Source organism: Malus sylvestris, chromosome 14 (assembly GCF_916048215.2).
Source record: "Malus sylvestris chromosome 14, drMalSylv7.2, whole genome shotgun sequence".
Taxonomy (NCBI): domain Eukaryota; kingdom Viridiplantae; phylum Streptophyta; class Magnoliopsida; order Rosales; family Rosaceae; genus Malus; species Malus sylvestris.
In genome coordinates this window covers 27,969,283-27,992,776 of record NC_062273.1, presented here as the reverse complement: position 1 = coordinate 27,992,776, position 23,494 = coordinate 27,969,283, and the positions used below count along the sequence as shown (strand labels likewise).

Below are 23,494 nucleotides of genomic sequence, written 5' to 3'. Positions count from 1 at the left end.
ATGAAGATAACGAGATAGGACAAAGTATTACGATCTAGTGATATTCATTTTCACTTGAAAGTGAAATGTTTTAGATTCGAATCTCGTGAATGACAAATTTGATACCAAATTAGGCTACTCATTATGTGGTTTAGCAGAACTCCCCCTCCTCTTCTTGTAAAAATATTGATATACTAAAAAAAAAACGAGATAGGACGAAGTGACACAAAGCTAGCTTTTTGGGTGTAAATGACACATTTTTAGTTAAACAAGGGCAAAGTGACTAAAATTGATTCTTGGGGGCACTGACGTAAATAAGCAAAAAGAAAATGTGCGCAGTGCGCATCGTCGCACAAGGTAGTTGGGGCCGGCTCACTCTGTTGAAATATACAAGGCAGCAGCGGATATCGTTACTCCTCTTCCATCCCCAGCCACCCCCAAAACCCCCTGTTGGCTTGCAGCTTCGGAGCCTATTTCCATGGCGTCCAACCACCATTCGAATTAGGGTTTTCTCAGTTCGCAGACCTCCCCAAGAAAAAAAGCCATGGCCTCCCTCTCCATCTCCTCCCCCAATTTCACCACCGCTTTCCTCGGCCACAAACTGTACTCTCTCCCCCCCCCTCTTTCCTCTCTGTTTATATGTATATATCTGTAATTATATCTATTGATTTGGATGTTTTCTTGCAGTAAATTTCTCGAAAATTCGAAGAAGCTGCCAACTTGTTGCTCCGTTGTACGAGCTCCTAGATGTGCTGCTGCTGGTACATCTTACGGAGGTAAAATTCATTTCTGCCCTAGCTCATTTTATTGTAATTTGGGGAATTTTTATTTATTTGGTTGCCTGATTTCGCTGTTCAGACCCAGAATTTAGATTTTAGGACACAAGATTTTTAGTAAGGATAAAAAACACAAACTTTTGCTCATGCTAGTTGAAATCGAGTTTATGGCAATTGCAAAGCGAGGTTCTTGTGAGCATCGAGAATCAAGTAGTTGTTGTCTCACCCTGCTCTTTTTTGCCCCTCGGGTGAATGGCAGCTATCCATTGTTGAAAGTTGGGTACTAGTTTAACCTAGAGGGGGGTGAATCGGTTGCATTTTGTTTAGGAATTGCCAATTTTACTTGAACAATTGCGTTATATGGTGAATGATTAAAACATGAACATGACAGATAAATCCTTTTTATTATACCCGACACTTAGAACTTACGTTGGATATGTAGTACCAGAACCAGTACTTAGTGGTTTAATATATCTGACTTGAGAGTTCTGCCTGTATAAGTAGACGGCTGACCTTTGCTCATTTTGCATTTTTATTGCCTCTGTAGGTAATGCTCCAAAATTCCCTAGAATCAGTGTTTGGGATCCGTATAAACGTCTTGGTGTGACCTATGATGCGTCTGAGGAAGAAATTTGGGGATCACGCAATTTTCTCTTACAGCAGTATGCTGGACATGAAAGAAGCGAAGAATCAATTGAAGCTGCTTTTGAGAAAATCTTGATGACCAGCTTCCAGCAGAGGAAGAAAACAAAAATTAATTTGAAGAGCAAGTTGAAAAAGAAAGTTGAAGAGTCTCCGCCTTGGGTTAAGAACCTGCTCAATTTTGTGGAAGTTCCACCTGTTGAAGTTGTTTTTAGAAGGTTGTTCCTCTTTGCGTTCATGGGTGGCTGGAGTATCATGAACTCAGCTGAAGGTGGACCTGCATTTCAGGTTTGTTCAGATTGCCAAGGCTCGAATGGCCTTATATCTTTTAATCATACCTGTTGCCATTTTTATCATTTTCTGTTATCCAAGTGAAACCTTCAGTCATGGTAATTGAATGCGTAGGCTAATATCAGCTTGTCCTTAGTGCATCCTTTATTGGAAGCATTGATTTGAATTGAAACTTGTTTTATTTGTGACGGATTTGTGCAAGTTTGAGGAGGAGGTTTACTCTCTCAGTTACTTAGTTAGACATTGTTTTTTTGGTGTGCTGTTCTTAGATATCCTTTAAGCCATTCATGAGACATCTTCGTTTGTTCACAATGTGGATGATATCTTTGATTGAGTTGCTCTCGTCATATGATGAGCACAGACGGTTTGGAATAGCATATGGTAGTGGCATTGCCTCAGTCTCTTTGTGAAGCATGCCTTGCTGACACAATTAGACTTTTAGACATTTCTCGACGTACAGAGCAAATGCCTACCTTCTTTTGCTGAATCCAACATTGGGATCTTTAAGTCGTCTTTCTTCCATAAGATATATCCTCCCCCATCCTTCCGTGCTTCTCCATCATCCTAGATAAATGCACCCTTCCTCGTTGTTGATCTTGATTAAAACACTATAATCTGCATTTAAGCACGCAGAAAATAGATTGCAATGTTGGTGCCCCTTTTTTCTGGAATTTGGAAATAATCGAAATATTTGTTACAACAGGTGGCGGTCTCCTTGGCAGCTTGCATCTATTTCCTCAACGAGAAGACAAAGAGCCTGGCCAGAGCTTCCATTTTCGGGTAAGTTTGGACAGTGGCCATAGTTGTCTGCCTTCTTCCCTCACTCTTCTCGTTACTTACACATTGCCCCTGTTGCAGACTTGGAGCTCTTGTCACTGGTTGGGTATGCGGTTCGGTCTTGGTCCCGAATATTCCATCAATGCTCTTGCACCCGACTTGGACCCTCGAACTTCTAACTTCACTCGTAGTGTACCTGTTCTTGTTTCTTGCTTGCACCTTTCTCAAGTAGTAGAACTCAAATTATTTTGTCAGGCTCCATCGTTTAGAAGTCACATTTTTCTGATAGTTGTGAACTCAGCCAAAGCTTGTATGTTTCGTTTTGATGAATTACGAGTCCCCACTTTACAGCTTATGCATTCGAGAGTTTGGGATTTTTTTATTTGTTTTTTCTTTTTCCTTCTGGAATTTAGCACTTTCTATGAATCTATGAAGACATTTGGTGTAGCAGACTGTGTTTTTCGCATACTAAAAAATCTTTCCTTTTTAACTCTGTTGTCCTAAACATAATACGTATCAATCAATGATATGTAATAAACTTAACATGAAGTTTTTATTATTAGTACACTCTTGGGTTAATAAAGTATCAATCATGTCATTCACTTAAACTGTTTAATACGTGGGTTAGTAGCACTACATGGTTATGTTACAATCATATTATAAAATTTCTAAGATAGATGGGCTTATACTTCGTCTCATGTAAGTCTCTCTCGAAATAGCGACAGAAGTTTATCGTTTTCTACATTTAACTACCACTTTACCCTTGTTCCATTGTGTTGTTGTGGGCCTTGTGGCCCATATATGAACAACAACTTTTTTCTTGTGGGTTTGGGCCCCAAAGTCCAAACTAGTGAAAAAAAAACCCGGTTGGTAGGTTGCATTCATGCATGCACCGTTGTCGGTTGTCCAAAGCGAATGAGTATCCTCTCATGATTCTCTTTTCATCGTATATTATATAATTATTTTTCGTCCGATATTATTTATATTTAATTTTTAATAAAAAATTTATAATAACTTTTAACCGCATAATGTTATAATGTATGATTAACGCATGTGATTGGAAGGACCTTTATCCGTCCAAAGCGGCACCAAAATTATTTAGGGAACTTTAACGAAAAACTTTCGGTACTGTTCACTTTAACGAAAAACTATATTTTTACACTAAAAAGTTAATCCTTATACTATTCATGTGGAGCCAAAAATATTCACTAGGCGACACGTGGACTTTTGGACAAAAGAGAACAAAAATACCCTTGAGGCATACCAGGATTCCTACGCGCAAGCAGCGGGCAATCATCTTTCAATCAAGTCAAAAGTGCCCAAAAAAGGTAACAATTAAAAACCTCTTTCATCAAATCCTTTCTATAAGGTATTTCCCAAAACCTAGTATTTTCTATTTCATTATTTAGCTAATCAATTAGCTAAATAATATATACCTACCATATTTCCTAAAATCTTCCTTTAAAATCATAATAATTGACTAATTAAGGGATTAATTCCTAATCAATTCCTTAATTGTCAATTAAAACATCCATTCAACCCCAAAAACAAGTGAAGGGCCGGCCACCTATTGTTAGAAAAGGAATTGGCCATGTTTTGTTTATCTCTTGATATTTGCCCATTTCATCCCATTAATTAGCTAATTCATTTGGTAATAATTTTATTTTGCCAAATTAATTAGTCAATTAATCACATAACTCCCAAAATCATCTTAAACCTAAATTAAACCCAAAAAACCCTAGCCACCTCCTATCCCTATAAATATACTCTCATTCTCACCAAAAAGAAGATTCGAACACTTTGGCAAAAATCCCAAAATTTTCTAAACACTCTTTCTCTCTAAATTCTAACTTTGGCATCGGAGGTTCTTCGGCCAAAGCCCCCCCATTCATCGTGGGCGCGTGAGGCTCTTGACCTTAACCTAAGGTGTTAATTGTTTTGTAGGTGCAAAATCGTCCAAGATCGAGGAGGAAGAAATTTGCATCCACAATTCATTTTACCCTTTATTTTGTCTTTATCGTTAAATCTCAAAGTTTTCAAGTCATTTTCATTAGTTTTCTTAAATATTTAAGGTAGTTAAACGGACCCCCACATGCCACCTCAGCATATACACGCACGCACGTGACGCACAGCCATCTACCTTCCTCTCTCCAAAGCTGGCTGCTTCAGTCTCAACGTCTCCGCGAGTCCAAACGACACCACCAACCAACAACCCGCACGTTATATTCATCGCCACCTCGACGGATTTTCCCACACTCTCTCCCCTTTTTTATCTCTCCTCCCCAAACTTTCTCTCCCTCCAAACACTTTTCTCTCTCTAATACTCCCTCTCTCCCTCTCTCTCTCTCTCTCTCTCTCTCTCTAAACATGGCTCTAGCTACCCAGCCCACCACCAACCTCCTCCAAAACCCCTTCCTCTGCTCCAAACCCCAGCCCAGACCCCAGCTCCCCACCGGCATCCCCTGCCCGGCCCGGCGTCGTTCTGGCTCCGTCCAATGCTCAGTCGCCGTCGCGCCTACCGCGGCCGCCAAGGCCTCCAAGGAGTACAAGGTCAAATCGGTGAAGGCGAGGCAGATCATCGACAGCAGGGGTAATCCGACCGTCGAGGTTGATCTGGTCACTGACGATCTGTACCGATCGGCCGTGCCCAGTGGCGCCTCCACCGGAATTTACGAGGCGTTGGAGCTCAGAGACGGTGACAAGGCTGTCTACGGCGGGAAAGGTGTGCTCACTGCTGTGAAGAACATCAATGAGATTTTGGGACCCAAGCTCGTTGGCGTCGATGTCAGGTTAATTAAGCTTAAGCATTTTTGTTTAATCGCGTTTATAGTTTATCCGTTTCTTAATTCTAATTAGTAATAGTTTAGCAATAGATGTTAGAAAAAGTTCACTAATTTTAGGAATGTTAAGGAAAAATTTACCAAGGGACTGCTTGGAAGCCCATCGGGGACTTCTACTCTTGCTCGAAGTGCTTTTGTTAGAAGCATGTCAAAATCTTTACTAAAAATTCAAGTGCTTTTCAAGAAAGCACAGGGATTTGCTTGTTGAAGAAGCACTAAAGCACTTTTGGCCATTCCAGAAGCTGTCTCAAACAGTACTAACTTGTTAGCCTTGATGTTGATTGTGTTTATATGAGTTGTTTAGGCATATTTGTTGAGTGCTGGTTATGAAGTTCCGAAGTTTTTGCTTTTTTCAGAAATCAAAATGAGGTTGATGCACTTATGTTGGAAATCGATGGAACCCCAAACAAGTCGAAACTGGGGGCCAATGCCATATTGGGAGTATCTCTGAGCGTGTGTAGAGCGGGAGCAGGAGCAAAGGGAGTGCCATTGTACAAGCACATCCAGGAAGTTTCAGGAACGAAGGAGCTTGTTATGCCCGTCCCGGCTTTCAATGTGATAAATGGAGGCAGCCACGCAGGAAATAATCTGGCAATGCAGGAGTTTATGATCTTGCCTGTGGGTGCATCCTCGTTCGCTGAGGCACTCCGCATGGGTAGTGAAGGTTAGTCAGATTTGTTATTCATTTTCCGCATATATGGTTTATGGAGTAGAAAGTGCTTGAATCGCTATTGATTAGTATGCTCTTGGCGTTTTTTGAACGGTTGATAATTGATAAAGTGTTCTGGATTGCATGGAGCAGTTTATCATACACTAAAGGGAATTATCAAGGCAAAATATGGACAGGATGCTTGCAATGTTGGAGATGAAGGGGGGTTTGCTCCCAATGTGCAGGATAATAGGGAGGGTCTAGTTTTGCTCATTGATGCTATTGAAAAGGCTGGATACACCGGAAAGGTAGGACCGTAGTAGGCGTTGGCATTATTTCTCTCTTGCAAATTCTTATAGAAATGTGTTATGCGGACTCACAACAATGTCATTGATGCAGATCAAAATAGGAATGGATGTTGCAGCTTCAGAATTTCTCACCAAAGAAGGGGAATACGATCTCAACTTTAAGAAACAACCAAATGACGGGGCCCATGTGCTATCACCTCCGAACCTTGGCGAGCTGTACAAGGAGTTCATTAAGGAATTCCCAATTGTGTCTATTGAAGATCCATTTGACCAAGACGATTGGAGCTCGTGGTCTTCACTTCAGTCTTCTGTAGATATCCAACTTGTAGGAGATGACTTGTTGGTCACAAATCCAACAAAAATTGCTGAAGCCATTCAGAAGAAGGCATGCAATGGTTTACTTCTAAAGGCAAGCATATTTAACTGCATCGATTGTTTTCCTTTAAATGGTTAACCTTATGATTTGAGTAACTTGATCGACCTCATTTTCATCCTTTGAATTGCAGGTTAACCAGATTGGCACAATAACTGAATCTATTCAGGCAGCACTCGACGCAAAAGCTGCAGGTTGGGGTGTTATGGTCAGCCACCGGAGTGGAGAAACTGAAGATAACTTTATCGCTGATCTTTCTGTTGGTTTGGCTAGTGGACAGGTTTGTTGGCTAATTCCTATAACTATGCTCTCTATATTCGACTTCATTTATACATGAAATCGACGATTTCATTTTGTTCCAATGTTTTAAAAGGCTCGCCTCAGGGCGTGCCTAGGCGCCCTGTGAGGCTAGGCTTGAGGGTTGCCGCCTCTGTTTTCAGGGAGTGGGCGGAAGGTGCCGGAAGGCGTCGCCGGAGTAGCCTAGGCGCGCCTCAAGGGATTTTTTTTTTTTTTTTTTTACTCCCAAACCCAAATTTTGTGTAGGGTTTTAACTACCTCATACATCTTCCTTGCACTATCATCTCTCTGCCTTGTTTTCTGATTTTTATTTTTTATATAATGGATGTGTGTGCCGTCTACGTGCATTGTTATATGTGTGCTCATTGTGTTTTTCATCCTCTATTATATATATATATATATATATATATATATATATATATATATAAAATATAATATATGTATATATATATGTGTGTATATGTATTTATAATATATGTGTGTGCTCAGGATGATTATTGATTAATAATCTTCTTCTTTTATAATATAATATATGTGTACGCTCAGTGTATATATTAAAAAATTTAGGTCTTGTGAGGCTTCGCCTCACGCCTCACACCTAGGCTGGGCTATCCCTCGGACGCCTCGCCCACGCCTCACGCTTTTAATACATTGTTTTGTTCTGAATAGATCAAGACAGGAGCTCCCTGCCGAAGTGAGCGGTTGGCCAAGTATAATCAGGTTAAAACCAGAACATTTCCATTCCCTCGACACCATCCACTTTCGACTTGTTTTCCTGAATGTGCACAAAGCATTAGAATTGAAGAGTGACTGAAATTATCTCTTTATCTGTGTTTTGATTTGGATGCAGCTTCTGCGTATTGAAGAGGAACTCGGCAATGTGCGTTATGCTGGCGAAGCTTTCAGATCTCCCTAAGCGACGGAATTTATCAGATCATTCATCCAAGTCATCTAAGCTTCCCTTCCAGCCAATTCAGATTTCCTGGAAAATCTACAGAAATTTTTGATAGAGTTTATCAAGTCAGGTGCAGTTCCGTGTGCCGGCGTCATCCAGTTCAACTTTGTAGTTCTTGTGCGGCATTGTAATGCAATGTACCGTGTATTACATCTCGATTTGTCGATCGAATCTTGCAATGTTTCAGAGGCAAAACATCAATTTTACTAGTGAGAGTGTTTTGAGTTCCCGAATCTCTTGTCGTTTTAAGTAGAGCTTTAACCGTCGGCGGCGCAGATTGTGTTTTCTTGTGCGGACATGTCCGTGTTTGAATGCCACAACATAACATCACAAACATAAACTCAAACAGAGAGCTTCACTAATCACTACTATCATAACAAATCCTTGGATGCATTCATCACAATCACAACTCCGCTGAGTTGGTTAATGAAGGCCAACACAAACAAGGAGAGCGGTTCATACGGGATGACTTGACTCGATAAACTTGATATCATCGTCTAACAAGAAGCACTTCTCTCAAATCACTTCTCGGCGCCTTTGGTACCTCGTTGCCTTTCTGTCGTCAACCGCAATGCTATGCTTTCTCTACGGTGCTAAAGCCAAACCACACACATTAAGAAGCATCGGCTCATTTAGTGATCGTCCCTACCGACAGTGATGAAGGTTAAACCTGAATAGACGGCCCTGTGTAATTTCCCGAGCGCATGTAAAGATTATCCGGTTCTGTCTCAGCAAGCCATGCATACTCCTCTTCTTTACCGTCCTCTATTTTAATTTTGTTTTCCGTAGCTGCAGTTTTCATCGGACCGCTAAACTCATCAGCTTTTCTTTTCATGCGAATTAACTTCAAGAAGGAAAGAAAACCCTAACTAGAAATCAAAGTTACTTACCAAACACGGTGTACGGATAATCACGGTAGTAGGTACATTTTCTGCCTGCATCTTCTCTGTAAGGAGGTGTGAGAATGTCAAGAACAGCACAAGGAGTGACTGCCGTGAAGTTATGCAGATTCCCCCCACTCCTTGGATACAAAACTGATGTTGCACATGGTGCCGTTAAAACCTTGTCCACTGCCAGCTTCGCCAATTTTACTGCATTGGAGAGCAATTTCATCAGTTCTCCCGTATTTAAACCCTCTAATTATGAAAATCATGAGCATGGCATACAGTTGTATCTCACTCGTGAAGCTTAGCTTCTGAAAATCATTCAACGGGCATTTGTAACTAGACGTAAGGATATGATGATGCAAACATTTTCATTCCATACTATATTTTATTAACAAATATTTTCATTCGCCATGCTCATTGTCTACTGATAATCATCGTAGTATGTATTAAAAGTTACATGAAAAAACAGACCTGGAAAGTAATTTGGTCCCTTGATCTCCTGGGCAGGCTCGACCCAATCATAAGATCTCACATGCAAAGAGCCATAGAGAATTTTGCTAAAAACAGTCATCCCAGGATGGTCATGAAGCGGAATGACTGAGGAAGTAGGAAAACAGAATATACACATCTGCATAAAATCATTGCTTAATCCTTGAGTATAAATTTCAGAGAGCTTTGAATATAACGAACAACCTAAATTCCTTTTTGAGTGATAACTTATAACGCTTACCGTAAAACTATCACCTTCATACATATCCAAGTATGTTATGGGTTGAGCCCATCGAGAAACCCTATTTAGTTGGTCAAGTCCAAAAAAACCAAGCCCTCGATCGTCATCCAGATTTTCCTCTTTAAGCCCAACATCAGCAGGAGATATCGTGTCTGCAAATTCAAACCAAAATCAGAATATTAAGACAAGATTCTCTCATATGGTGTAACATATAGGAAGCAACTCAAACTGTCATCACCGTTTTGAGTTAGGGCTCAAGATCTGATATTCCGGTTCAGGCTCGTTTTAAGCAGGAATCTTTTAATACGTGCACAAAAGACACGTACGTATGAAGTATTAACATAACACATATGACAACAAAAGAACAAAAGCAAAGATATCATTGTCAATGGAGCAATGAGGCATTCCATATACGGTCCATGGAAATCTATATCAGAGGCAGCATCGGCCGCTAGGCATTACTATCAATAAGCAACAAAGCCCTATCAACCAAGTCTATACCATCAATTCAAGGAAAAAACATCACGACTTCGCTGCAAATGGAAAATATAAAACAAGTGCGATTCTTGATCAAGCTGGAGTCGACCCTGAATCTTCGATAAGCAATGATACTCCGGTCGATTCAGGGTCGATTCTTGATTAAGCAAAGTATGTTTTCAACAGGATTAACAAAGTTGGCATTTTGGATGCAAAATCTTTCTTTAAAGAGCTGAAAACATACATCCAAGAACAATAATGTATGTATTACAATATCCAAACATGCTTTTCACACAAATTTGCTTCCAATTCACAAATTTCATATTAAATTATACATCAATGCATGATTAATTCTGAAGGAAGAAAAAAAAAAGTTACTTTGGACTGTAATTAGTGAAAAATTATACACTCTTACAATTTAACAAAACCCCATAAAATATATCACTCAGTTCTTCAAAACACCCCGAAAAAAAGCAAACCCAATTTCAAAGTTACAAAATTTAGTAGAATCACAAATCAGACGAGCAGTTTAATTAAAATTTGAAGACAAAATATTATGGGAAATTACCAAGGACAGAACAGAGCTTATCGATAGCCGGAGGAGAAGGCGGAGGAGACCCTGACGGCGTGAAGATCGTTTGGCAGAGCTCGTAGAGAGCCTGGACTTTGGAGTTCTTCCTCGCCATGCTTGTATGGCTTCGGAACGTCCGCAACTTATCTGTTGCTTTCTGAAATTTTGGAAGCATTCTGGTGGCCACCACAAATTACAGAATAATTGTTGGGTCCAAATTAAGGATATGTGCGGCAAGGATAGAAAGGAGAGAACGTGGGCTTAGTATTTTCTTTAGGAAGAGGATCCGTTCCGGATTCATTTGTGGGGATTCTCGCAATCTTCACATTACAGTAGTTCGTTGTAAATTGTACGATCAGTTTTTGTCAAATATTATTTGTATTTATTTTTTAAATAGAAAAAATTAAATAATTTCTGATCACACGATACACGATAAATAATAAATATATGGAAATTCCTAAAATCTCCACAAAGTGAATCCGGATGAGATTCAATTCTTTTTCTTTACAATTGAGGAATCTTGAACTTAATTTATCAAGAATTTACACAATCAGACATATAAAATAAGTGTGTGTGGATAGTAAATTAAGAAATAAATTTGTTCTCTAAATAATACAAAACCTAATGAAAAAGAATTAGCGAGGAATCTTAAACCAAATATATCAAGAATTTACATAACTACACAATATTATATTAAATAGGTTAATTTTTACTTCGCACTTCCTCTTTGTTAATTTCTATCATTTATTTTTTTTCAATTCACATAATTTGACTGAGGAATATGAGAGCAAAATATAAAAGGATCATCGCCAGATCCTCTTTGTGGGGATCCAGGGATCAAGCAATCACAGCCGTTCATCATATATCATGCAGTCAGTTTTCGTTATATACTATTTATATTCTATTTTAAATTTTGAATTTAAAATAATTTTAATCGATCTTCACGACAACCGTTATCAGTCATTTGACTGTGGTCCCCACTCTCAGTGTATTTGAGACAAATGTCAAAATTTTCTAGTAGGTACAAGTATATTAGTAATATATGTGACCGTCAGATTATTGATTGTTAAATCTTTAGATGCACATCAAACCCTCGTTTATTTGTGCGTGTCATCGTGTGGCTCCTATATTATCCTTATAATTTTTGAAGAGGAAAATTTTTTCCATGAGGAAGTTCGTGAAGTGCTTAGTGGACTTATTTTCATATGCATTCATGTCGACAAATGTTAAAGTAATTAGCCGAGTGATGTTGAGATCCCATGCCGAATGATGTTAACATCACGTCAAATTTTGTTGAGATACCTTTACAAGAGATCTCGTCAAAAACTTAATCGGCACAAAAACAGCCCGTATCAATAACCGTTACATGCTCTTTTTTTTTGCTCGACCATAAAAAAAAAAACAAAACAATTTATGACGTGGCAGAACTAGACCGGTAAACAGATCAGGTTTGGGTTGGGTTCAATCCGATCCGTTAAGCTAACGAGTCATCCGAACCCAACCCGTTAATCTAATAGGTCACCCGTTAACATTTTTTTTTTTTTTTGCATTCCAATACAAGGAGTTGCAACCTGGATTTCTCCTCCGTCTGGTTTTGGAACTCTTCATGGAGGCTCTTAAGCTCCTCTTTGCAATTTGAAGCATCACGAATCCCTAGTTACATGAAAATATCGGAGAGCTTGGAGTGGTCAAGAACGATCTCACTCCTGAGGCGGTCAAGTATGGAGCATAGGGGTGGGTTCAAAAAACCGAACCGAAACCGAAAAAATCGAACCGAACGAAAAAACCGAACTGAATTGAAAAAACCGAACCGAACCGAATTCTTTTGGTTCGGTTCGGTTTTAGTGATCTAGAAACCGAACCGAACCGAATTAATTAAATTAATTTTTTTATTTAATTATTTGTTTTGGGTATTATTTTCTAAACCCAATTTGTAAGTTAAAATGTGCTAAACTCAATGTGTTGCCAAACTTTAAGCTTAAAATATTAAAAAAAGGCCTATAAAAACTCTAAACCCTAACCTATTATTTCTCCCCCATATAAGGTTCCGGATCCAAACCTCTTCCCGAAGTACCTACATCCATCTCCATAGCACTGTCTACTTCTGCACCAGCTTTCTTTTCCAAATCTACTCTCATATAACATGTAACATAATCCATAAACATTTATTTCGGGTAGATTACTAGGGTAATTTGTGATGGAAAAGAATCCAACACACACTAAATAAATTCACCCACGCATTACCTTTACTAATCAAGTTGTCAACATGCAAACAAGCAAACAACATTGATCTTTGAACAACATCATACAATTTAACTTTTCTAAGTCATTTGTACGATTTTTGTGTTGTGAGGTTGTTAGTTTGGACTTTGGAAGACTTGATTGATGATTTTAGTTCAACTTTAAATGTTTATTTTCATTGTCTTTGATTCTAATTAGAATGTTTATGTTATGATTGTGTTGGATATGTTAAAATTTAAAATTTCAATGTTTTTCATTTTTTGAAAAAAAAAATAAAAACAAAAAACCGAAACCGAAACCGAACCGGAAAAAACCGAAAAAAAATTGAACTGAACCGAACCGAACCGAAATTTCGGTTTGGTTTCGATTTTGGCAAAAAACCGAACCGATTTAAACCGAACCCACCCCTAATGGAGCAGACCTTGAGGCGGAGGCCGTCGTCTCTTGGATCGACGAACGACTTCGTCGACTCGTGGTGCTGCGAGAGCACTGGGTGTGGAGAAAGGAGACGACTTCTTCTACATCATTGTTTAATCTTAGCTCCTTGACGGGGATGATGTCGATCAAGTAAGGTGGAGAGGTCGAGGGTGAGCTCGTGGAAGCTGTTCACTAGAGACTTGGTCTGGAGGAGGAGCCACATCCGGCTGCCGTTGGAGGAGTCTTTGAGAAGGGTTTGGATCCTCTGGAGCAAGATGTAAAGCTCCTGGAAGCAAAGGTTGGCGGAGTGGGAGAAGATGGCGGTGGAGCTGCGAATGATGTCTTCGAAGAGGATGGAGACAAGGGTTGACTTGCAGATCATGGAGCAGCTCGAGGGAGGAGATTTCTTGGGAAAGATGGTGGAGGGAGCGGAGAACCCAAAGTGGCCTGTGGGAGCATTCCAATATAATTTATAACAGGTGTTGATCCAAAGTGATATGTTATTTAACGGGTTCACGAGCAATCTGACCCGTTAAACATCTACCTAATTACTAATATTAACATGTTGGGTCGGATCCAAAATGCTAGGTGTACCGAATTAGTACACGTGTGTAGTGGATCGCTGTCTCGAAAACTGCTTTTATTTTTCACTTTTTCAAAATTCAAGTCCTGCCCTTTCCGCTCTCCTCCGCCATTTTACAGACACTTTGCGCGGGAAAATCCCTAATGCGAATCTGAAAACCAGCAACTCTGTGGAGTAATTGCGAGTGCTTCTGTGGAATAGAGCTTCGCGTTTATTGAGAATGGAAGGCAGCGAAAGCGAGGCAGCATTCAATTCGCTGAATCTGAATCCGCAGCTGTTCATCAACGACGTCTTAAACATCGCCGATGACTTGGTCGACGACGCCTTCGATCATTTCCGCCAGTAAATCTCTCTCTAATGATCTTAATTTAATTCTTTTTCATTAATTTTACTATTATTATTGTTATTAGATGTGAATTATTGTGATTATTTCAATATTTTTCTACTATTTGTTTTTTCCAGACAAGCATCAACCTCTCTGAAAATTGAGGGCACTGACAGAGCCCAAGATCTATCCAGGGTATAATTCTAATTTCTACACACCATCTTTTTTGTTTTGTTTTGCCCCACTATGCTTAATTTCAATTTATTTCAAAATTCTAGGGTTTTCCCCTTCACAAATTTTACTAATTTCTATGTTTTGTGTGAGTGAGAGTATTTGTCAACACATTTTTTATTTTATTTTTGGTGGGTTAGTTCATATTATTTACTTTTGGTAAAAATGTTTTGTAGCTTTTTTAAATTTGAATTCTTTTGGTGCTTGATAAGTTGCAGTGGATGATTTTTTTTTTAGTACAATATTTTTACACTAATGGGCAGCCTAATTTGGTATCGAATTCGTCATCCACGAGATTCGAACCTAATACCTCTCACTTGAAAGTGAAGAGGAATACCACCAGACCGTAGTACTGAGTCGCTATTGCATTGGATGATTACTTTAAAACAAAAGAAAATTGATTGAGGATTATAATTTTCGTATTCGAACTTAGTAGGAAGATGCAATCTTTTTCGATAATCCGCTGTCGAGTTTACTCGTTTGTTTATTTGTTTGTTTATTCCTCTGTAGGGTGTTGATATCATCCGCAAAAAGGTTCAATCAGATCTTGATAAAAAGCTGGCTGTCTGGGAGCAGTACTGCCTTGACTACGTTTTTCAAGTTCCAGAGGGGTTCGACCCGTCGAAGAATGTATGTTCTTTTCAGTTTATTGATGCTTTCAGTTACGTTTTAATCCACACTCCGACTGTAAGAGAAATCAAGTTCCATATGCTGCTTGTTGATTTGGTGACCGATGATTTTTCCGTTCTGTAAACTTGTATAATTTGTCGACTAAAGAAAGTTCTTTCTAGGATGAACCACCTGTCGACGCTTCTTTATGTCAAAATGCAATAGTTGACACAGACCTGGATGCCCAGCTGGATTTGTTGAGGAACGAACTCACTGAGGTAATTATAATACCAGAGGTTGCAAGAATGTCTTGCCTGCATGAAATTGAATTCCTGATCGACAGTCCTTTAATGAAATACGCATACAGGTTAGTAAGGAGAATGCTGCGCTGAATCGAGAGATCCAAGCATTAGAAGGACAGTCTGTGTATAGAGATCGTTGTTCTGAGCTTGTCAACGAGACATTGCAACAATATGACCTAAACTCTTACCATGAAAATTTCCAAGGTAACTAACTAAATACTTCCTTCGAATATGTATAAATTTAGGAAGCATGGATTTAGTCTGTGTCTAGAGATCGTTGTTCTGCGCTTGTGTTTTGCGTTTACCATATTTCCCTACGCTTTTGTTTTTCTATGATTTTGTTTTTGTTTTAAAAGTTTCAATCGGTGACTATACGTTCTGGTTGTTCTGAAATTTTCTGGTGTTAAAACCTCAAGCATTTAGGCATTCGAAAGTTTGCATCTCGAGCTACAATTTGAAGTATTGAAAAGACAAAAGTTTTAGTAGATTACGGTTTTATGCAGAGATGGTGAAAACGGCATCAGAACTTCGGATGAAGGTAGGAAAGCTGCAGACCGAAAAGATGGAAGAATCCAAACGCCGGAAGATTGATTGGATCAACAACGCGCAGAGAGACCCGTCTGTTACGGAAATTCGCAGAGGTAACAGCAACGGACTACGGACCATATTCATGTTTAACTAGTGGCCTTTCAAGTCCAACTTACTTTGTTTTACAGCGTTTGAATTGCATATTTGGTTATACAATACTCTGTTTTGCAGGCTTCTATAGTGCTAAGTTGGAAGATCTTGAAGCATTTATAGCCCATACCAAAAACATATGAGCTCCGATCATGCTCTATTTTGCAGGGTCTCTGGTGTGAGGTTGGAAGATGTTGGAGAATTTTTAGTCCATATGATAAACTTGTGAACTTTTATGTATGAATTTTCAACTTAAAAATTCGATCAGAAGACCCGCTTAATGTTACGGTCTAATGGTATACATTTTCATTTGTAAGTGAGAGGTTTTATGTTCGATTCTCGTCAAAGATGAATTTAAACCACATTATTGTTAGTGCATGGTGAGGTTAAATCACCCTCACCTAGTGTAGAGAATATCGTTTGTATGACTTAATAATGTTGTAAAATGGGTATCGAGTGTGATACTTCTATTTTTATTTGTACTAGTCATGCAAAAGATCATGTAAAAACTCGATAATTAAATTTTTATCACAAAAACTGTAAGCTACAGAACCCATCACAAAGCTATTTTTCATGATATTTTTTTTGCTGACAACGGGGCATAATCCTGTAAGAAAAAGAAATTACTATTGCTGAAGGGGGAACAAGAAATTACCCTGTAAGCGTGACGTTAATTTCTTGACTAAAGCATAAAATAAAGGAAATTTTAACGAAAAGCTCTTGATACTGTTTACTTTAACGAAAAATTACATTTTTATACTAAAAAAAAATCAATTCTGGTACTATTCACTTTATCCTTTATTTTGTTTTTATCATTAAAACTCAAAGTTTTCAAGCTATTTTCATTAGTTTTTCTTAAAATAAATGAGTAAACACAACTGAATTCTGCAGTCACCCGAAAAATCTGAAGCTAAACAGAAATAAAACACAAAGGATGCAAAACCGGAAGCCATCCGTACACAAAAGTTTGAAGAACAAGAGATCTCTATTCAACATTACGGTTTGGCAACAAATGGTAGCTTGTATGAATGCATCTTACAATCGATGTTTTTAGAATAACTCAATTCACTAATCAATAGTTTCATAAAAGTCGAAACCAAGAGAACAAAACCGACATTTGTATCCTCGTTGTGGTTTCCTGATTTCGTACTAAATTATTTGTGCAGAAGAATGACTATCTATTTCTTGTACAGCAGTCAGCTGCAAATCAAGAAAATGAGCTCGACAAAGCTCTGTGCATGCCGAATGAAAGACGAAGAGAGGAAAGATCTTAAATTAAAAAAGAAAAAAAAGAGTATAAACCTATGGGAAGAACGAAAGACAAAGCTTACATTTGTTGTTATACAGACCTACAACAAGCTCTCAACGTTAAGTTCTACATAGGAGCACGGATCAGGAATGTCAAAGTTGTTTAACACCTGAAAAGACACAAAAATGCACAATTAAGGTAATAGAAATTGGCTATCGGTCGTGATTGACTCAAAGCAAGAATGGGAAAGTTTATAGTACAGAATCTAGTCCGTAGCTATAGCCTTATCCAAAAACTGAGTTACAATTTGTACCTCGGGGTGTAAAATGCCAAAAATTCCAATGTGCTTCCCTTTATAGATGATGCTTGCTTGTCTCCCGGGAAGAAACTCGGGATCCTTCAGGACATGTCAAAATTGCATGAAAATGATCCTTACCAACCAAAAGAGCTAGCAAAAGACAAAAGTAAAAGATACACTCACATCTGAAGTCTCGATGAAGTATCCTGTATTGTCACCAATAGGAACCCAAGAAGCCCCAACCGCTCCCATAATTCTGTCCACCAGGCCATGTATCAGCTGCAGATCATAAACCAAAGGTCAGCAACATGTAATCATTATTTGTAAATGCTACTACGTTCTAAAGTAGGAGAAACAAACAGTATGCAGCAGGATATTAGGTATTGTACCTCTAACCCCGATGTAGCACCACAGTATAGAGCTGCTAGTTGGCAATGATTTCTTGCACCAACATCGGTCTTCTCATCCAACAGTACTACATCACCCACTTCGAAAATCTGTAACAAAATGAAAGTTATATCCATCCTTGCTAAAATTCATACAATAACTTACCAGAAAAGGGGAAAAAGAGCAACCCCAGATGAGAAACTATATTGTAGAAGAGAACTTGGTAACATATACCTTTATGGGCTTCGGATGATCTTTGTTGTTATTAACAGTTTTCAAAATGCCAGGCATCAGACTGGTTCTGACAAGCTCAAAATCAGATGAGCGAGGATTTGCAATGACCACAGCCTTCGATTTGTCATCTTTACATCTTAACATTGGGAAGTTTTCTTTCCACGAGCCCAATACGAATGTCAAGACCTCTGTAAACCCAATCATTGCAATCTAACACAATTTTGAAACAACACAAAAGAAATTAGAATAAGCCACACACTTAAAACTGTTTATGTGTCAACTGAAATTTTTTATTACAGACCTCTAATCTAATGAGTTCAGTGAACTCATTCAAGGCTAGTGGCTTCAAAGAAACAGGCTCGCTCGTTGGAATATGCTTTCTCATTGGAATATTATTGTATCCATAAGCAATTGCAACATCCTAAACACAAAAGAGAATACTTTGTCAAAAAAAAGAAAATAAAAAAAAACAAAAAGAGTTTGGTTTATTAATACAGTGAGCGCGCTATGAATAATTATACCTCCACAACATCACAAGGGTGAAGAATGTCACTTCTGGTTGGAGGTACAGATACAGTAATATTGTCAGATTTAGATTGCTCAGCATTCAATTGCATCCTCTTCAACAGATCAGTAACCTACACGGTAATAATAAAGAATGATGAGAAAAGCAAAAGGATGCAGTATATCAACTAATCTGCTATAATTCATGAAAAGGGTTGCTATGCAATCGATAACAGCATTATTTCTACAACATATGATTATGCAAATAAAAAAATCATTGGAAACAATAAGCAATATTAAAGAATGAAGAAGGAAAAAGTAACATGCAGTTATTGATATACCTCTTTCGCTTCCAAAGACACTCCAGCGTAACTATTGACATACGATAGAGAAACATCCATGTTGTAAATCGATAAATCAGGATAAACATGTGAGTTTCCATCAGAATATAACACTTCAACTGGTTCAATCTCAAATTTCCTTTCACAATATGCTGAAAATGCCGTTACCTAAAGGAATAAAAGTTTATGCCATCATCCACTGACAGGTGAACCAAAAACTAGGAAATAAATGCATTCCAAAGTTTCAGGTTCTTACTATTGTGTTCAGAACAATTTTGGCTTTTGTCAAATCAGTGGCTGTACATTCTATGAACACATTCTTTGTCTTTAATGTGATTGCTGAATGTGCACCATTAATAATGGGCGGTAAAGACAAAACAGTTCTGCCAAAATAAATGGAACAGCACTTATCAAGATTTAAAGAAATACAAAGCCCACACACACACACACACACACACACACACACACACACATATATATATAGTAATCAACACTATGTTATACAAGCAGTCGTTGGACACAATCCCAATGAAGTCAAGCTCTTTACAACACTAGGAAAAGGGCGGGAGGTAGTTAAAAGATGATGAGAAATGTCAAAATAATCTATTAAGAGAGAAATTATCATACCTGTTGTGATCATATAAAACAGGAAACACTGGTGAGTTCTCTATTATGTGCAAGAACTTCTTCAGCTTCAAATCCGACTGCGAGAATACAATGGTAAAAATACGGATCAAGATATTACTAGGTCATGAAAACAGGAGATTATGGAAAAGGATTTGTGCGAATTGGCTATTATGGCAATGGTTTCTAAAATTCTATTTGTTGTTTGGTTTGGACAAACTATAACGCATCCCCAAAAAGGGGGAAAAAGAAGATAAAAATTAAAAACCACCCAGTTAAGAACTCACTTTATAAAATTCCATGAGCTCATCTGCTCTGAAGTTCTTCACCTAATGTAGAAATCAAGACAACATGATATTAGTGCTAACAAACTACTAAAAAGAATTAGAGTTGTTACTAAACCATATACTACTAATTGACAATAGTATAAAACTTAAAGAATTACCTGTTTTAGAGGCACAAAATTTATGCTTGAAGGTGGCAAAGCCTGAACATGGAAAGAGAATTGTAAGCCACAACAAAGAAGAACATGAAAATTCTTTCATTGAAATGCGAGTTATATCAAGAAATCTTCGCCTTTCTACTTTTCCTTCCAAGAACCATAAGTTTCAATAAAGGATCTAAACCATTACCATAATTTTACAATAAAAACCAATACCAAATGAACCTTCATAAAAAAATGTAGAATACAAGACTGTAGCAAAGAGAACAAGTATCAAAAGCCCACCTCATATGTGAAAGGGGCTTGTAATGTATCCAAGTCATGAGTCCCAATGGCAACTAGGGTTCTTCGCCTGTAAAATAAATAGCAGGTGTAAGCACTAGAGCTGAATAACCGCGAACGATCTTTGGACAAATGACAAGCAATTGAGAACATGACAAGCTACAAATCAAATCTCTGAGCCAGAAAAGATTACCGGCAGATATTTTGATGGAGCTTGTCTTGGAGATCAATAAAGCTGTTATAACTAGCTTCATTGAATGCTACACCTCTTAAAACGGCACAGACAATATGAGGGCGAATCAAAGATGTCTGCAAGCGGAAAAGAATCCTTTCTAAACTAACAAGTATCACCATCAAATAAAAAGCAACTAGAATAGTCCCTTCGCATAATATAACTACCTCTGGTTTTACATGCATTTTAATCATCGACTCCTTACTAATGTTCGCCAACTTATATGTAGGATTGTCCTCTTGGCCATTGAAAACACGCAGCGATTGAGCAATCCCTTCGAGGCAAAGCAAATCGTATCTGCATACAAATCAAATAACAACATTGTATTAAAATCTCGAACCAATCGATTCAATGGAGTATGACAAGACATCAATTCGCAAAACCAATCCGATTAGTAAATACATGATTCTACACGCAAATAGAAATCGAAAATTGAAAAACAACAACGTACCTATTCGCCGGAACTTCGATTTTGTAAATAACTTCTTCATCTTCGCCGCCTTCGTCATCATCCAAATTCTTCTCTTTCCGAATAATTGCCTTCTCAGTTGTCTACAAACACACATTAATCACGATAAATCAGAGAAATATAAACAAAAAACAAATTAAATTGAACAAAAACTAGAGACTGTAAAAACTGCTTACGACGTCGTCGAGCTCGATGCCGAAGTCGAAGCATAACTCCTCGAACTGCTCCTGAGCTGTCAGATTCAAATTCAACAACGCAGAGAGATAGTGTGAGTTTCTGAATTCATAGATAAATGCATCGATCAAATGAAGAGAGAGGGAGAGAGAGAGAGAGAGAGAGAGAGACTGAGAGCTCACTGTAAGTTTTTCCTAGAGCTGCATACAGACGATCGCGGCCGACGCTGACGGTAGGCATGGCGGACTTTCGAGGACTCTGAGTCTCCCTCCGACGTAGCTCTCACGCAGGCTGCCACCACAAGAGAGAAACGCAAGACCCTGAGCTCTGGCCTTTTCCGATTCTTTTTATTTTTCTTTGGGCCTAACGGGTAGTTTTATTTGGGCCGAAAGTTGGGCCAATAATTGGGTTACTGACCAAACATATGTACATTGTTCAAGCCCATCCCAAGGCCCATAATTCCTTAAAACCCTTTCGACAAAACGAAAATAAAAACCCTAATCTCCAGAGGCGTTTCTGCGAGACTCGGAGCACGGTGAAAAATCCCAGTCTCCAGAAAGCTAGAGAGAGAAAGAGAGAGAAAGATAGAGGAGGAGAGAGATGGGAAGCGATAGCGAAGTCGAGAAGTCGGCGCAGAAGGAGCGGGAGAAGAAGAAGATGCAGGCTCTTGCTCCGATCGCCAAACCCCTCGCCGGAAAGAAGCTTTGCAAACGAACCCTCAAGCTCGTCCGTAAAGGTATACATGCATACGTACATAAAAATACATGTATAAATGTGTGCGTGTATATATATGGATGTTTGTATATGGGCGAAAGAAAGTTTGATGATATTGTTGTTTTTCTTGTAGCTGCTGAGCACAAATGCTTGAAGAGGGGAGTGAAGGAGGTGGTGAAAAGCATCAGGCGCGGTCAAAAGGGGTCAGTTTGTTTTTATCGATTTCGTCTTTTTTACTTTGCTAATTTGTATTGGGAAATCAATTTGTTGTCGAAAAAACTGAATTGAATTGGAAAGGATGCAACTTTGTTAGTAGATTCGAGTTTTTCGTTAGCATTTCTTTGCTTGTGTTATATTGGTATTAATTCAAACGCTATGAAATTATGGGTTGAGCTGGAAGGGAGTGTAGAAACATGATTTAGTGAGAGATTGCGGTCGAACTGTCCAATTCTAACATGATTTAGACGGCTACATTATGAGTGTCGAGGGAAGTGTTTTGGAGTAGATTCGTATAGAGAGAGTAGGAACTTTAATTTGACAATCTATGTACCATCGATGCCGTGCAATCGGTGTATTTATCTGATGCAGAAGCCTGGCTTGATCTGCTAGCGCTAGTTTTTTATGCATTTGTTGGATCAGAGGTGGTTGCTCAAATGCAATCATTAGTTTATTAGTTCCTATAGATATAAGCGGCTTAGCATGTAGATTGCGCTCGCTGCTCGAGTTACTCCTATGAATGTTTCATTGACTTTTTGTATACCTTGTGCTGGAGTGCAGGTTTTGTGTTATAGCTGGTAACATTTCTCCTATCGATGTGGTTACTCATGTTCCAATATTATGTGAAGAGGCGGAAATTCCATATGTTTACGTGCCTTCAAAAGAAGTAAGTTTACTCAACACTATTGTTCTCCAACCTACCTACATTGAAGTTGAGCGACATTTCTTTGCCTGCACATCTATAAGTAAAACAAACCAACAGGACGAGTAGTTAGTCATACAGAAACTTCTTTTTCAGATGTCTTTTCTGTTCCTTAAGAATTCGGAAATTTACTTTATCATACATTGTATTATTCAATAGCTGAGCATTCCTTAAAGTTATTGCCTATGGCCATCGACTTCATTGATCAGAAACACGCTAATGCTAGTATTGTGAATGTCGTCTTCAGGATCTTGCAAATGCCGGTGCCACCAAGAGGCCAACCTGCTGTGTCCTGGTGACAACTAAGCCTAACAAGGGGGAACTATCCAAAGAGGATCAAGATAAAATAAAGGCAATTCACGACGAAGTTGTAGGAGACGTCAAAGAACTTCACGCCAACCTTTTCTGAAGTACTTGTCCCTGTACCGATTATCTTACTTGAGGTTTTTTCTTTTGCGGCCTCTGAAAGCTGTCGTTGTACTTCGTTTTAGAAAATTTTAGAATGTGTTTGTTTTGTGTAACTATTGAAGTCGAACGCTATGCAGAGTTGATTTTGATATGAGATCATAAATTTGCCAGCGATATGGTGTTCTGAATCAACTTCCTCCTTGTGTTCGGACGCCTGGATCGAAATCTAAGAACTAAATGAAATTATGAATTGCAAGATCTTCCGTACCATTGCAAAGT

General features: G+C 38.5%; 6 protein-coding genes across 6 annotated transcripts; 4 read left to right on the top strand and 2 right to left on the bottom strand.

Moving 5' to 3' along the window:
- The first annotated feature begins 354 nt into the window (after window positions 1-354).
- LOC126599439 (protein CHAPERONE-LIKE PROTEIN OF POR1, chloroplastic-like) lies at window positions 355-2,843 on the top strand. The gene is made up of 5 exons (XM_050265815.1): window positions 355-582; window positions 667-755; window positions 1,303-1,685; window positions 2,392-2,468; window positions 2,547-2,843. Exons 1-5 carry the CDS (start codon window positions 524-526, stop codon window positions 2,695-2,697), a joined length of 759 nt encoding a protein of 252 aa, XP_050121772.1. The 5' UTR covers window positions 355-523; the 3' UTR covers window positions 2,698-2,843.
- A 1,798-nt stretch (window positions 2,844-4,641) lies between these two features.
- LOC126599446 (enolase 1, chloroplastic-like) lies at window positions 4,642-8,120 on the top strand. The gene is made up of 7 exons (XM_050265823.1): window positions 4,642-5,254; window positions 5,662-5,969; window positions 6,108-6,262; window positions 6,354-6,671; window positions 6,769-6,915; window positions 7,602-7,652; window positions 7,783-8,120. The coding sequence occupies exons 1-7, from the start codon at window positions 4,833-4,835 to the stop codon at window positions 7,846-7,848; spliced, it is 1,467 nt and encodes a 488-aa protein (XP_050121780.1). The 5' UTR covers window positions 4,642-4,832; the 3' UTR covers window positions 7,849-8,120.
- A 103-nt stretch (window positions 8,121-8,223) lies between these two features.
- Window positions 8,224-10,816, bottom strand: LOC126599438 (plant cysteine oxidase 3-like). Its single transcript, XM_050265814.1, has 5 exons — window positions 10,550-10,816; window positions 9,505-9,656; window positions 9,246-9,402; window positions 8,778-8,978; window positions 8,224-8,676 (listed from the first exon to the last, which is right to left on the bottom strand). Exons 1-5 carry the CDS (start codon window positions 10,725-10,727, stop codon window positions 8,552-8,554), a joined length of 813 nt encoding a protein of 270 aa, XP_050121771.1. The 5' UTR covers window positions 10,728-10,816; the 3' UTR covers window positions 8,224-8,551.
- Window positions 10,817-13,855: 3,039 nt separating this feature from the next.
- On the top strand, window positions 13,856-16,254 carry LOC126599399 (protein MIS12 homolog). Its single transcript, XM_050265776.1, has 7 exons — window positions 13,856-14,135; window positions 14,256-14,313; window positions 14,860-14,979; window positions 15,141-15,236; window positions 15,326-15,464; window positions 15,764-15,901; window positions 16,020-16,254. The coding sequence occupies exons 1-7, from the start codon at window positions 14,014-14,016 to the stop codon at window positions 16,079-16,081; spliced, it is 735 nt and encodes a 244-aa protein (XP_050121733.1). The 5' UTR covers window positions 13,856-14,013; the 3' UTR covers window positions 16,082-16,254.
- Window positions 16,255-16,904: 650 nt separating this feature from the next.
- LOC126599398 (phenylalanine--tRNA ligase beta subunit, cytoplasmic-like) lies at window positions 16,905-21,517 on the bottom strand. Its single transcript, XM_050265774.1, has 18 exons — window positions 21,357-21,517; window positions 21,177-21,232; window positions 20,983-21,083; window positions 20,699-20,828; window positions 20,493-20,608; window positions 20,303-20,369; window positions 20,021-20,062; window positions 19,863-19,904; window positions 19,579-19,655; window positions 19,208-19,334; window positions 18,952-19,119; window positions 18,628-18,744; window positions 18,408-18,527; window positions 18,107-18,316; window positions 17,875-17,982; window positions 17,669-17,764; window positions 17,501-17,584; window positions 16,905-17,356 (listed from the first exon to the last, which is right to left on the bottom strand). Exons 1-18 carry the CDS (start codon window positions 21,412-21,414, stop codon window positions 17,288-17,290), a joined length of 1,788 nt encoding a protein of 595 aa, XP_050121731.1. The 5' UTR covers window positions 21,415-21,517; the 3' UTR covers window positions 16,905-17,287.
- Window positions 21,518-21,675: 158 nt separating this feature from the next.
- On the top strand, window positions 21,676-23,389 carry LOC126599400 (H/ACA ribonucleoprotein complex subunit 2-like protein). Its single transcript, XM_050265777.1, has 4 exons — window positions 21,676-21,910; window positions 22,022-22,091; window positions 22,666-22,771; window positions 23,055-23,389. The coding sequence occupies exons 1-4, from the start codon at window positions 21,775-21,777 to the stop codon at window positions 23,214-23,216; spliced, it is 474 nt and encodes a 157-aa protein (XP_050121734.1). The 5' UTR covers window positions 21,676-21,774; the 3' UTR covers window positions 23,217-23,389.
- The last annotated feature ends 105 nt before the right edge of the window (window positions 23,390-23,494 follow it).

What these genes read in the sequence shown, in the direction of transcription:
- LOC126599439 (XM_050265815.1), top strand. Translation starts at nt 524, where the DNA reads ATGGCCTCCCTCTCCATCTCCTCCCCCAATTTCACCACCGCTTTCCTC. An exon ending in GCTTTCCTCGGCCACAAACT is followed by an intron (nt 583 to 666) that starts GTACTCTCTCCC and finishes GTTTTCTTGCAG; the next exon opens with TAAATTTCTCGAAAATTCGA. An exon ending in AAGGTGGACCTGCATTTCAG is followed by an intron (nt 1,686 to 2,391) that starts GTTTGTTCAGAT and finishes TTGTTACAACAG; the next exon opens with GTGGCGGTCTCCTTGGCAGC.
- LOC126599446 (XM_050265823.1), top strand. Translation starts at nt 4,833, where the DNA reads ATGGCTCTAGCTACCCAGCCCACCACCAACCTCCTCCAAAACCCCTTC. An exon ending in CTCGTTGGCGTCGATGTCAG is followed by an intron (nt 5,255 to 5,661) that starts GTTAATTAAGCT and finishes TGCTTTTTTCAG; the next exon opens with AAATCAAAATGAGGTTGATG. An exon ending in AGGCTGGATACACCGGAAAG is followed by an intron (nt 6,263 to 6,353) that starts GTAGGACCGTAG and finishes TCATTGATGCAG; the next exon opens with ATCAAAATAGGAATGGATGT.
- LOC126599400 (XM_050265777.1), top strand. Translation starts at nt 21,775, where the DNA reads ATGGGAAGCGATAGCGAAGTCGAGAAGTCGGCGCAGAAGGAGCGGGAG. An exon ending in ATCAGGCGCGGTCAAAAGGG is followed by an intron (nt 22,092 to 22,665) that starts GTCAGTTTGTTT and finishes GCTGGAGTGCAG; the next exon opens with GTTTTGTGTTATAGCTGGTA. An exon ending in TTTACGTGCCTTCAAAAGAA is followed by an intron (nt 22,772 to 23,054) that starts GTAAGTTTACTC and finishes TGTCGTCTTCAG; the next exon opens with GATCTTGCAAATGCCGGTGC.
- LOC126599438 (XM_050265814.1), bottom strand. Translation starts at nt 10,727, where the DNA reads ATGCTTCCAAAATTTCAGAAAGCAACAGATAAGTTGCGGACGTTCCGA. An exon ending in TAAGCTCTGTTCTGTCCTTG is followed by an intron (nt 9,657 to 10,549) that starts GTAATTTCCCAT and finishes TTGAATTTGCAG; the next exon opens with ACACGATATCTCCTGCTGAT. An exon ending in TTATCCGTACACCGTGTTTG is followed by an intron (nt 8,677 to 8,777) that starts GTAAGTAACTTT and finishes TGAAAACTGCAG; the next exon opens with CTACGGAAAACAAAATTAAA.
- LOC126599399 (XM_050265776.1), top strand. Translation starts at nt 14,014, where the DNA reads ATGGAAGGCAGCGAAAGCGAGGCAGCATTCAATTCGCTGAATCTGAAT. An exon ending in TGAGGAACGAACTCACTGAG is followed by an intron (nt 15,237 to 15,325) that starts GTAATTATAATA and finishes ATACGCATACAG; the next exon opens with GTTAGTAAGGAGAATGCTGC. An exon ending in TTACCATGAAAATTTCCAAG is followed by an intron (nt 15,465 to 15,763) that starts GTAACTAACTAA and finishes GGTTTTATGCAG; the next exon opens with AGATGGTGAAAACGGCATCA.
- LOC126599398 (XM_050265774.1), bottom strand. Translation starts at nt 21,414, where the DNA reads ATGCCTACCGTCAGCGTCGGCCGCGATCGTCTGTATGCAGCTCTAGGA. An exon ending in AGCTCATGGAATTTTATAAA is followed by an intron (nt 19,656 to 19,862) that starts GTGAGTTCTTAA and finishes GTATTCTCGCAG; the next exon opens with TCGGATTTGAAGCTGAAGAA. An exon ending in TTGGCATTTTACACCCCGAG is followed by an intron (nt 17,357 to 17,500) that starts GTACAAATTGTA and finishes GTGTCTTTTCAG; the next exon opens with GTGTTAAACAACTTTGACAT.